Source organism: Cynocephalus volans, chromosome 6 (genome assembly GCF_027409185.1).
Source record: "Cynocephalus volans isolate mCynVol1 chromosome 6, mCynVol1.pri, whole genome shotgun sequence".
Classification (NCBI taxonomy): Eukaryota; Metazoa; Chordata; class Mammalia; order Dermoptera; family Cynocephalidae; genus Cynocephalus; species Cynocephalus volans.
Genome location: NC_084465.1, coordinates 21,071,782 through 21,085,092, shown reverse-complemented (window position 1 = coordinate 21,085,092; position 13,311 = coordinate 21,071,782). Strand labels below are relative to the sequence as shown.

The 13,311-nt window shown below is 36.7% G+C and overlaps 1 protein-coding gene across 1 annotated transcript in view; it reads left to right on the top strand.

Moving 5' to 3' along the window:
- The window catches only part of NUP205 (nucleoporin 205), an 82,614-nt gene extending 71,045 nt beyond the window's left edge, over positions 1-11,569 (top strand). Inside the window, exons 36-43 of the mRNA XM_063100248.1 lie at positions 3,418-3,494; positions 5,860-5,988; positions 6,177-6,303; positions 6,635-6,801; positions 8,305-8,428; positions 8,877-9,005; positions 9,559-9,632; positions 11,268-11,569. Of these exons, the coding sequence (XP_062956318.1) occupies positions 3,418-3,494; positions 5,860-5,988; positions 6,177-6,303; positions 6,635-6,801; positions 8,305-8,428; positions 8,877-9,005; positions 9,559-9,632; positions 11,268-11,420 (980 nt within the window). The 3' untranslated portion in view covers positions 11,421-11,569. The remainder of the gene's footprint in view (positions 1-3,417; positions 3,495-5,859; positions 5,989-6,176; positions 6,304-6,634; positions 6,802-8,304; positions 8,429-8,876; positions 9,006-9,558; positions 9,633-11,267) is intronic.
- The last annotated feature ends 1,742 nt before the right edge of the window (positions 11,570-13,311 follow it).

Below are 13,311 nucleotides of genomic sequence, written 5' to 3'. Positions count from 1 at the left end.
GTGGCTCTCGGGCCTCTCTGGGCAGTGGGGACTGACCTGGGCTGGAGGTCCTGCAGCACGCAGCTCCTGCCTGTTCTGGTGCAGCTCTTGGGCCTCCTGTTGTTGCTTTTTAATAGTTGCAAATTGGTTGATTTGTGGGATATAGCGACACTAGGAACCGTCTACTCTGCCATCTTGACTGGAATTTCCACAACAGTCTTATGAAATAGAACTATTATTTTCCACATTTTACAGATGAGGAAACTGAGGCACGGAGAGGTTAATTTGCCCAAAGTCACACAGATAATGCTGGTAGTGTAGAGTTTCCCAGGTGGTGTAGCTTCTGAGCCTGTGTGCTTAACTACTAGGCTATACTACCTTTATTTTTATGTTTCTATGGAGAAGTGCAAGGCAACCCCTGACCCAGCATCTTGTCTGGGGATGCCTTGGTGCCTGAGCCCTCTGGGTTGGGAGAAGTCAAGAGTGCAGTGCCTGCTGAGGTTCTTGGAGCCCATTCTCCTTCCAAGAAGATCTCAGGGTCTGCTCTACCCAGCCTGTGATGTGCTTTAGTCCCCAACTCATTCCAGTGTCCTAAGATGAGACTAAGTCAGGCCATCCTATTTGCCTCTGCCAAGGTCCCATAGTGCTATGGAGTGGTTCTAATAGTTTCCCCCTTGATTTCTCCAGGACTTAACTGTGCTCAGTAGGCTTCTCAAGAGTTCGTTGGTTTATTTTCTTTCCTCCATACTGCTTCTGAGGGGTAGATAAGGGTCATGAGCTGAATCATGCTGTTCACTTTGTCTTTTTTTTCTTAGCCACTACCATTCTTCAGTACTTAAGGCATAAGTTGACTCTTCCTTTTTTGGTGAACCTCATTGATTTTATAGGTCAATGACAAGAGGGACATTCTGTGACACTCCTTCATTCTGACATCTTAACTGAGAAGCTCTGAGTTAGGTATTTCTTTGTAAGAATTTACTTTTTTACTAAATCCTATGGCAAAGATGCTTTTATTGATAAAGTCTCTTTTGATTAACTTTTTAAAAATACCTAATAAGTCTGTATTTTGCTGGTAGCAGCATTTGGCCCTATCAGTGCAATAAGGTTGTATTCAGAAAAGCACAATTTATTTTAACATGCTCATAATAAATTTAAACAAAACACATGAATAGAGTAAAAGCACCCGAGCAACAATTCCTTCTCTCTAAAAGGAACCTGTTATCAATTCATAGTTTATTTTTCTAGGTGTGTGTGTGTGTGTGTGTGTGTGTGTGTAAATTTTTTTCTCGTGTGTGTGTGTGTAAATTTTTTTTCTCGTGTGTGTGTGTGTGTGTGTGTAAATTTTTTTTCTCCTGTGCTGGTGACACCAGGTCAAGGGTTGAGATCCCCATACCAGCCAGTCACCAAAAAAAATTTTTTTTCCTCTCCCTACACAAATGAAATCATACCATACATATTGTTCTGTAGCTTTTTGAAAATTAAGCCCTGGAGATCTTTTCTCATCAGCTTATATAGCTCCTACCTCATTCTTTCTAATTGTATGGTTAGTTTTCCAGTTGTGAACTAGTTAGGTAGATCCCTGTTTTTTAATCAAATCCCTGTGATATGTTGACTGTTTCTAATATTTTTAAAAGTTCAAAGTGTGGCATTTAATAACTTCATTTGTATGTGAGTGTGTGTACTTACCCATATGTGTATTTATATACATTTTTGTATATTTGAACTGGTAGGCTCGATAAATTCCTGACAGTACTTCGTCAGACACATGTATATATGTGTATATATATACACTTACATTTTTTTTTTTAAGGTAAAGCCAATTACCCTCCCACATTTTAAAAACACTTTTAAACAAGTTACACTCCTTACTTTTACTTTTACACTCCTTTTAAACAAGTTACACTCCATTAACCTTACTGTGCACAGTTCAGCCCTTGATTACATATGGTTTTGTAATATCCTGTAATTTCCTGTACCTTTTTATCTTAAATGGTTCCATCAGATTGTAAGCCCAGTTATAACTTTGTATCCCCCTTACTGCTTAACCCACTACTGGGTATGTTGTACCTCCACAAATCTAAGCAGCAGGTTGATTTTTTTTCTATGACCCACAGATATTATTCTGAAAAGTGTTTATGAGTTGAGAGTGATATGCATATGCATAGAGTAGTTATGTAGCATTTAACAGAAAGGTCTTATAAAAACTGAGAATTGGAAGTCTTTTAAAATTGAGGCATCAGTTGATGTGCAGTGGGCAAAGGGAACTCTGGAACAACAGTATCTGTAGCAGAGATCAGAAAGTTTGAGGACAAGGAGGAAAAGTCATAGTTCCATGACAGTGTCAGGTACAAAATCCAGGTTTTAAGGAGTTAAGATGGGAGAGGAGGGCATAGGATTTACAAGCAGAAAATGTAGAAAAATGATTTCAAAAATTTGATATTAAACCACATTTTGGCTTGTCTTTGTTTTGGAGTACAAGGGAGACTTGGACATATTTTCAAATAGGGAAAATCCTCTGTGGCGGGTAGATTTCAGGAGGCTAGAAAAGAACATAATTCTGGGAAGCAGATACCCAGAGGAGGTGGAGGTCAGGAGGGATGGGCTTTAGTGAAGTACTGAGGTACGGGGCAGGTATAACTAAGCCCCCATGTGCCAGATGATGGCGGGGTTCTGTGGGTTTGTGTTGAGGCCATCCACTGAGCTAATCTAGAAGGCTTGTCATTATGAGGAGAGAATGATAAGGTTCTTGCTTAGGTGCTATGGAGTGTGTGCCTGGAAGTAAGAAATGATTAAAGAGATTGTGAGAACACATGGATGTTAGGGTGGCTAGGACAGGTTCAGGTGGGTTTTCCTCACCATGACTAGTTATGAAACAAGGAAACAAACCAATGGGGAGAATGTCCTGTGGGTTTGCTTGCAGGGCTCAACAGAAACCAACGGAGGCTGTGACACTCTAAGAGGTGGATCAGCTTGATTTAGGAATTTTGTAATGAATCCAAACTGAGAAGTTGAATGGAAACTTTTTTTTACAAACTATACTTTGCAAAAGGGGGGAAAAATAAAATGATACACTACCTAGAGGAATTAAAAGAAAAAGCAGTGCCTTTCATTTTTAGTATTTTATATTCTAAACTCTTTCATGAGAAAGTAATTTAGTGCTGCGTTTAGAAAATTTTAAATTTTGGTAAACTTTTAAAAATGGCTTTTGAAGTCAGTTGAATCTAGATTTTAAATTGCATATGAATGTACATGTGGTGGTGCTGGTGTTATTAATATATAAAAGTTACTTACATTCTTTGTAAAATCATATCTCTCAAAACTTTCATGGCAGAAGTCTGTTCATGCACATAAAAAATATAAAATATTAGAACCTCTCTTCCAGTTTTTAATGCTTTTATTTTATTATAAAACTATTTAAAAGCATTCTAAATTTTATAGGTATATTAAGTGAACTTGATGTTGATGTAAATGAAGGATCTCTAATTGAACTACAGGGACATATTGGAAGATTCCAGGTAACTGGTTCTTATTTCTTTAAATAGCGGTTATAAGGCATGTTACAAAATATAACAGTTCTTTGACCCACCTTCCTCATTCTGCTCCCTAGATTTGGGTAACCCCTTTCAACTCTTGTTAATTGATTATTTAGTATTTCCAATTAGCATGCTAATATTGTTGCTACTTGATTTTCCAATTTTGGGATTCATTTATGGACTGTCCATTGAAGAGGATGAGAATTTAGAAGTCTTTGCTCCTTTTCTTCTACCATGTGATATGTATCTTTCCCATCACAACCTCCTGAAACTTGATATAATTATATCAGAATTTTCTTTATATTAGTATTTAATGTTACATTATTATGACTGTGTAAATGTCATTTATGATTAAGCCATGGACAGTACTGTTACTTTTCTGTGCAATATTTTGTTTTCCCTCGAGTTCATAATTGTTTCTTTTTTTATTTGCTTGGTTTTTATATACTTATTACTAAATTATCCCACAAACTCTCTTCTAGTTGTATAATCTCCTTTTAATATATTCCAGCATTTTATGTAGTTTATCAATTAGATATTTGATTATAGTCTTTTTGGGAGCCACCTGGCCTACTTTGATCTGAACATCTTCACTTTTTATTGACTGCAGAGTAATTATATTTATAAACTAGAATTTATGAGGGTACTTTAAAAAGTTCATGGAAAAATAGAATTAAAATGTAATATGAATCTTTTCATGAACTTTTTGAAGTACCCTTGCATATTCCATTGTTTTTTTGGGGGGTTTCTTGTTTTTGGCAGCTGGCAGGTATGGGGATCTGAACCCTTGATGGTGTTACAACACTATGCTCTAACCAACTGAGCTAACCAGCTAGCCTTCCATTGTTTTTTGATATAACAATTTCCTTAACTAGTCCTGTTTTCATAAATTCTTTCTCAAGTTTTGAAGAGAAAAATTTTGTGTACATATTTTTAAATTGAATAGATTATATATTTATCTAGATTAAGTAACATATATGGTATTACTGGGTCCAAGGGTACTACACATAGTGCATTTTGACATCATATTGTCCAATAGCTTTCCAGAAGGGATTGCACTCTCACCAACAAAACCCAAATACCCTGTTTTTTTTTAGTCTTCTAACTTTTCATTGGCAGGGGGAAAAAGACCTTTTTGATCAATCTTTCATAAGGTGACCTCAGGAAATATTTGAGCCCATCTGTTTTATCTGTAAGAATAGCAAACGCAAATTTGTAAGTTTTAAAAATAGATTCAACTCTTGGCAAAATAAGTTTATATCATAGTCTCATTGATATCTTTTGCCTATTCAAACTTACTTAAACTAACAGGATAAATAATGACATTAATATTATGTATGTATATTTATGTATATATGTGTATATATCTATATATGGTGGTACCAGTTTTTAAAATACATGTTTTTATTGTGCACTTATGTGCAGAACATTGTGCTAAGCACTTTAAATATAATGTCTCAGGTGATCCTGTGACAACAATCTTATAAGTTAGGAATTGTTACTACCACTTTAGAAATGTGAATATTAAGTTTTGTGGAAATTAAGTAACTTGTCCCAGGTCACATAGCAAAAGAGTTGTACCTGCTATTGGAACCCAAGTCTCTGATTCCAAACTTATATGCTAACCACTGAATATGCTGCCAGTTTTTAAAAGTTGTCCTTTCCCTCTGAGAACGATGGGTACAATCGTATTCTCAGGTGAAAAGTACTAGCATTTCAAGCTGGTGACTTTTGCATTTATTTTGCCAAGGCTACCTATGTGTTCCCAACCCCTTTATGAAGTCCCTGGAAGCAACCACAGGAGTAACAGCCTTTAAATTTGTGCCTTCGGGCTGGCCAGTTAGCTCAGTTGGTTAGAGCACAGTGTTGTAACACTAAGGTCAAGAGTTTGGATCCCCATACTGGACAGTTCAGAAAAAGAAAAAGAAAATTTTGTGACTTAGAGAAAATTATCATGGATAATTTTGCTTGTTATGAACCATCTTCTAGTTGCCCTCATATTGCTTCTTATCTGTTTATTGACTTATGTTTCATTTAATGAGTATCTTTCAAGGAATTATTAAATAGTTTTTTGATATGAAGCAAAAAATTTTTTGGCAGACATTTAGATTATATTGGGGATTGATTGCTAAGAAAAAATAAATAAATAAAGGTATTCTTTTATTGAGTTGACCCCAAATCAAATACCTTTGCAAAAAAGATGAATCTTAGTAGTGCTGCCTTTAGTTGGCTCAGTTGGAAATAAGATATCATATGCTTTAAAGAGTGATTCCACTCTCCACTGAGGTTTTCATTAATTTTAAACACATTCAGTTAGATATCAACAAAATATCTTTTTCTTTCTTAGCGCCAGTGCTTGGGACTTCTAAGTCGCTTTGGTGGCTCTGACAGACTGCGTCAGTTTAAATTTCAAGATGATAATGTGGAGGGAGATAGAGTAAGCAAGAAAGATGAGATTGAACTGGCTATGCAGCAGGTAAGAGGGTGAGAGTTATGTGACTATTCTGTAAGGCTTTTATGTTTTTGGAGATTTTTGATAAAAATAACAGATTGAGTAATTTTACAAATTGATTTATAACCTTGTTCTCCTTCAAATCTACATAGCCATGATATTTGGGCATTTTGGGGGCTAATATTTTTGTTACTGCTGTTCTTCCATTGTAGATTTGTGCCAATGTAATGGAATATTGCCAGTCACTCATGTTACAGAGTTCCCCTACCTTTCAGTATACTGTGTGTCTCTTCACCCCTAGTCTTTCAGAAACCATCAATCGAGATGGACCTCGGCAAGGTGAGCCTACTTTTTTCTTTTGTATCTGCAGAGTTCTCAAAAAGCTCTTCACCCAATAAAGGGTAAGCTCTGTCTATGTCCATCAGCCAAATATTTTTATTCTCCTAAGGTCTCCAGCCTGATTACATGTTTGTACCGGATTACAGTAGCTCCTACCCACTTGTTTTCTGAACTATCCATGGAATTTAAAAGTAGTCCTGGGTTGGTTCGAATGGTAGTTTATATGTCCTTAAATTCTGGGACATACCTTGTCTTAAAACAGGTCATTGGAAATTCATATAAAATCCTTTTAATAAGTGGAACATTGTTTTATGTCATCAACTCTTATTAGATACCCAAGCTCCAGTGGTTCCCTGTTGGCGTGTGCCTGGCTTAGGCATTATTGTCTACCTGCTGAAACAAAGTGCCAGTGATTTCTTCAGTTATTACGACAGTCATCGGCGGAGTGTTAACAAGCTACAGAATGTAGAGCAACTTCCCCCAGATGAGATAAAAGAGGTATGAATCGTATAAGGAGCATTGGGGCCTTGAGAAGTCATTGCTTTTACTAATATGGGCCAGGGTACTGGTCTCACACTTGTGAGTAAAGATGATTTATGCATGTGACTAAAGGAATTAGAATGATTTTTCTGTGTGACTTGAAGAAGGGTCTCTTATGTAAGCACAAACCTCATAAGCATAGAAACTCTTGGCTGAAAAACAGTGAAGTAACATCTGTTCAGGAAAGTAGAAAGGCAGTTGGCCTTCGAAGAAAGCATTTTGGGTAGTTTATACTCTAAAATCTGTGCTGAGAAACTTGGGTTTCTATTGTAGATATTTTTTCAGTAGAACTTAGGTAAGTGTCTCTGTGCCTACAGCATCTTCAATATCTGCTTAGTGAGTTTTCAAACAAATGGGTAGTTTGACTTGACTGCCTTCTCTCCATGACCCAGAATCATTCCGTTGTACTTACTGAGCTAAAGATGTTGAATTAGTAGGCTTGCTCCCTAAGTAGCTTGCCTTCCTTTCCATTTGGCATAGCTGAACTGTAAGGCTTCTCTTGGCCAGTTCCTAAGATGTTGCTGAAGCATCCTTGTGTCCTTTGGCAGCCTGGATGTCGGGCCATTTTGCCAATCCTGGTTTGCACCAGGCTTCCTGAAAAATTTCATGTCACTCTTATGAGTAGTCAAAGCCTTCTCCCTCTCCTGATAATCATAGGAAACATTTATTCTTTATGATATGCCAGTCCCTGAGATACATGTTTTACCTGATTACATAAGGCAGATGTTGTTGCTACTCCCATTCTTCAGGCAAGGAAACTGAGGCACTGAAGGCTTGAATGACTTTCCCAGAGACACATAGCTAGCAGGAACAGGGGGAGGCAGGAGTTATTGATTGGGTTCAGGTAATGCCTGAAATTGTGTGGTTTACATCTGGCAGGCAGTCCTTCCTCCCTTCCTGATGTGTAGCTTATCGGTGATGCTAGTACTCGCAAGAGGCATTGCATCATCATCATAAAGCATGTGGCATTCCACCAGCCCTACCACAGTATGCCTTCTGTCAAACGCCCCTGTGTTTTGTGTACACCAAATTGAGAAGTGATCAGGGAGGCTTTGGTTGATGATCGTGTTTTTGTTATGCTGTAGAAGTCTACATTTTCTTCAGAAGATAACCTGACAGTTGTTAGATCTGCTGCTTGAAAATCCTGCTGTTTTGTTTTAGTGTGACAAGAAATTCAGGGTTGGTGGGCCCATCACAGATTGAAAATGTCTATCTGTTTCAGGGACAGACTTTTTGAAAAGGCAGCAGCAGAACATTCATTTGTGAATTTGACTGCTTCCTTGCCTCTCATTTTTTAAAATTACTAGCTTCTTAACTAGATGATAGATTCTGTCTGCCAGGATGTTTAAATTTGAGTGTTTTTCACAGCATTTACCATAGTGACCTGTTCATAGTAGATTTTGATTACATTTTTGTTACAACTTATGTCATTCTAATACTGTATTTGTTTCTTTCTCTTAGTTGTGTCAATCTGTGATGCCTGCTGGCGTTGATAAAATCTCCACTGCCCAGAAATATGTTCTAGCTCGACGGCGTTTGGTGAAGTTGATCAATAATCGCGCTAAACTGCTTTCCCTTTGTTCTTGTATCCTTTATGAAATCATAGACTTAAATGGTGACCTTTAAATGTAGGCACTGTTTACTTATTTTCACGTTACTTGGGTATGAAAACCAGATGGAAGGGGACATGTTGTTTATTTTTTTCCCCAGTAAATGTCTGATATATTTCCAAATTTTAATTTTTTTTCTACCGTTTAGAGTTAATACTGGTAATATATACAGACACTTTCCATTCGGGCAGGAGGTCAGACACAAGGCTGCTGTCACAGCACTGCATGATTCCCACCTCCTTCTCAGCATACCTTGCTGCTTTCTGTGGAGGTACGTGCTGTGGAACTCTACCTCTGATTGTTAGGTTGAGCTTGTGGCTGCATCCTTAAGTGAGTGCAGTCTCTCCTTTTTCTCCTCAGAAACTGGTTTGTAAAAAATATCTGATGACGTTATTTTCCTTTCATCTGAGCTCTCATATATAGTTATCATAGAGACCTGCCTGTTTATTCTTTGGCGCCATCTGGAGTACTACTTGTTACACTGCACACCCACAGATTCTCAAGATTCCTTATTTGCTTCCAGAACCTTATTTAAAAACAGAAGATTGCAAGGTAAACTTTATTCTGAAAATTAGTGAACCATAATGTCTACAGATTTTAATGTTTTGAAAAACTAGCTATATTTTTTATTATTTTTTGTTTCCAGGTAACTAAGAGTGAATTGGGTAATTGGGAGCTACTTAGTCACTAGACATAGCTGTTTTTTGTATTTTACCTCTGTCCATGGGAAATTGTGCTGAGCGTGAGTGTATTCTAGAGCCTGCTCATTAGCTGTTCCTCAGCTTTTTGCAGTTAAGTGCTGACCCAGCTCCAGAGTTCCTTGGTCACAAATAATTTTCCAGAAGGACCAAAGTGGGTCAGCCACTGGGCTGTGATTCTTATTGCTGGAGCAAGCCTCTGTGACTGCTGAGCATGTATTGGATCTCTTAAGTGGGAAGAAACAGAAGAAAAGTGTGAGAACCCTGGCCTGGACCAGGGGTTAAAAGTTGAATCGAGTCCCCAATCTTGAGTCATGTTTTTCATGGTACCTTTGTTCATCAGTTTCCTCCACTGTGTAGTAGGTATATCTTTGCAAAGCTGGTTTGACTGTGTCTTTTATCTCTAGATTCCTTTCCCTCAGAAACCAGTCCAGATTTTAGAAGTGGGCTGACTATAGTGAGCCAACATGATATAGACCAGGTAAGGTTCTAATTTCATACTCTTTTTTTCTTTATTAGAGTAAAAAGGAAGGTTTTAGGGTTGCATACAAAGACCTGTTTTGAATTCTGGATTGGCCACATAATATCTGTGAGTCTTTGAACAACTTACTTCTGAGCCTCCATTTCTTCATCCAAGAAAAGCGAATGATAATTAACCTCAAAGAGTTTTGTTAGACTTAAATGAGGTTTCATGTATGTGAGGCTCATACTGCAGTGCCTGGAACGTGGTAGGTGTTCAGTAATTGGTAGACATTATGGTCTGGAAGCTCCTAATATCTTTTGATTAGTTTTGTAGAATTTTTAGGCACAAAGTATCGCTCAACACTTTATTTTTCAGGAAATAATTTGATGGTAAGATTGAGAGCAGCCATTAAAAATGTCATGGTAGTAGAGTATAACAACATACAGCATTATGCTCTTTCTGTCTTGATCAGTAGTGTTGGAATGAATGAAGAGCATTTTAAAAACAATTAAAATCAAAACCTCATATGAAACTAATAGCACAGTTTTGTTTCTAACAAAGCAGGTGTTAGGGTGTGTGGTATTAGGGAAAATGAATTACAGCTAGGTCTGCTACTAGGCATGTGAATGTCCTTAGCTGTGATTTGATAAAGACTCTGCTTTTCCCTAATCCCTCTTTGTTGCTGCCTTTCTGAAAGCTGAACGTGGTGCCTTATCCAGGAAAGAGAGGTACAGTTACAGGAGCCTCCAGACCATACCTAGATAGATGTCATGAATACCATGCTCTCATCGTAGACCAGACTACATTTGCCCCTTCGTGACTTTATAAAAGGCATTCATTTTTTAGCTAGGCTCATTTAAGGAAGCTAGTGTTAAGTGAGGCCATGTGCTGAACTGACCAAAGAATAGATCGTCCAGAAGATGTTTAATAAATATATGTTGAATTAATGACTATAACTATCTTGTTTAGACTACTCTGTTATAAATCTAGAAAAAAATGCAGGATTAATAATCTAACTCTGTGCTTTGATTTTAATGCAAGTCTGAAGGCAGGTTGGATTCAGCTAATTTTGTACCTAATTTTAGCCTTTCAGTATAACATCAAAAAGATCCATCTGAAACTACATATGCATTCTGAAATACGTATGAATTCTAAAGCATATACCAGCTTGCCCCCACTCCCCACATTGCTATTTCTTGAAAACAAAAGTATTCAAATGTTTTTTCAATTGCAAAATGAAGTAAAAAGTAAAAGTTTCTTTTCCACCTTCCCTTTCTACCTCCCCCCCCCGCCTCCGAAGGCACTCACTCTTACTAACGTCTTTTTTTTTTTTTTTTTAATACTATTTATCCCTTTAGGATGTTTTTGTGTACGTCAGTATATCAGTGTCAGCATCAACCGTTACTGCTATTTAAATCAGATTTTTAAATTTACACATTTATACAAGAAAGGAAAGAAGGAAAAACACTAAATCATACCAAAATATCCTAAGGTGGAAAATGTGAATGTTTAGTTGATTTGGTACCACACTACAGAAATGCAAAAGTATTTTACATGGAAATACCACTTCATAGGTATTTTAAATTGGAAGACAGAATAAAAGAAATATTTGAGACAGCAATTTTAATAAAGTATCATCTGTGTTACCTCTAGCTTCAGTCCGATGCCGTCAGCGCTTTTGGAGAATCACTACAAAAGAAACTTCTGGACATTGAAAGATTATATTCAAAAGTTCGATCTCGCTACAGTTTCATACAGGCTCTTGTCAGACGTATCCGTGGCCTACTGAGGATATCAAGGAACTGAGAGCCTATACTGATACTCTTCTGTGGAAGAGATGAATTGGGGAAAACTCTTTTTTATAAATTAGTTTGTAAATTATGATCAAAAAATATTTTGCTATTTCTTTCTTTATTATGGACATCTTTTCTGTAAACTTCTCTTCCTGTTTCAGTCCTCACTAGTAAAAAATAAATACTTAAAAAAAAAAAACAAGCAAAATGTATGGTGTCTTAAAATTGTATCTGGCAAATGATCAACATTATCAGGAATCTAACAAATCTTCCACAGTGGTGGTTTTCCCCTAGAGATATAATTCTGAATGCTAAATTAAAAGCATAGTCTGGAAATTCTAATTTTTTCACCTTTGAACCTATACTGCACTTTTATGATATTCAGGGTTACTTGTGGGGTAGAGTGGATAATAAACGATACCATGCTCTTTTGCAGAATAGTCTACTCAATACTGTGAAAATGTATTATAGAAATGTCCTGTTATTTAGCTTTTGCCTTTTTTTTCCTGCATGTCAAATGACAATGTAATAATTTGCATTTGTTCCTGAGAAATAATTGTGAAATTTCTCAAATGAATCATCTGCCGATATTTCTCATATAAATAGTATGATGGCTACCACTAGGGCAGAAATCTTGCATAATCACTTTATTTCTTGCCCAATTGTATTTATGAAAGTGGCTACATCTACTTCTCTTTCCAGGCAGCAGTTATTTCAGCCTAATACATAGGAGAGACTGATGAGAGGGAGAAAGAGCCTTGACTTTCATGTACTAGCAGAAATTTAATATTTAGTTCTATATTGATGCGTTTTTTAATCTTATAACATTTCCATGCTTTTGGCATCTTAGGCTTTATTAATATTATATTTTGAAATTAATTTACTGCCCATCAGTTATAAACAGTCCTTAGCAGGAAAGCATCCTGTTAATAAATAGAAGTCTAAGAGGGATGTGAATGAATAAATAACTGGATCTAAAATGTAGTCATAATGCCTGTTGCTCCACTGGTCTGGCATATGGTAGTCTTTACCAAATGTAACACAGGTATGAACCCAGAAATAATCAGCAAAGGGCCAGGGGCACAGAATCAAAGCATTTTATAAACCTCTGAAGCGTGATGCCTTCCACAGGAGAGAGGGTGTAGCTAAGTTCGGAATTAATTAAGATTTTGTATTTACTAAGGCTTCATTATCTTGTTTTCTCATTTCTTCCACAATTACACCCAACTGTGGATCAGAAGTTGGGGCCATAGAGAAGTGTGGGAGGGAGTGATGGGGAGAACTGCAGCTGCGTTGTGCTGCCACCAGAAATGCTGTTTGTATCTCACGTACCTGCTTGACTTTCTGTTAACCTGGGGCATGCAGAGAGGGTGTTAGGTGCAGCACACACGGGATCTTCGATAAAGCTAGCATTTAGATATTTTGTTTTTAAAAGTTTTATTATTTAAAGGGTAGGTTCATTTATTCCTCAACAATACTAAATAGGAATTTTTCTTGTTTTTACTCAATTTGGTGGGGTTAAGAAATCAAAGAGTAGTGTATACCTTCTTTCTAGTTGTTACTGTAGTTTTGATATATTGGTACTATAGGAATTACATATCTGGACTTTATCTGAGCTATAAAAGTTGTAATAAACAATCTAGCCTTTTCTAAATATCTATTTTCCCAACTTTGAAAAATTTCGAATATTCAGAAGAGTTGGAAGAAGAGTACGATGAACCCATATACCTTCTACCCGTTGTCAACAGTTTGTACATTTTCTTCATTTCTTTTTTTATATGTATACAAGGGTACTTCAAAAAGTTTGTGGAAAAATAGAATTGAAAGATAATACAAAACTTTCCGTGAACTTTTTGAAGTACCTCGTATACACTGGTTTTCTTAAGTTGTAGACGTCATGACAA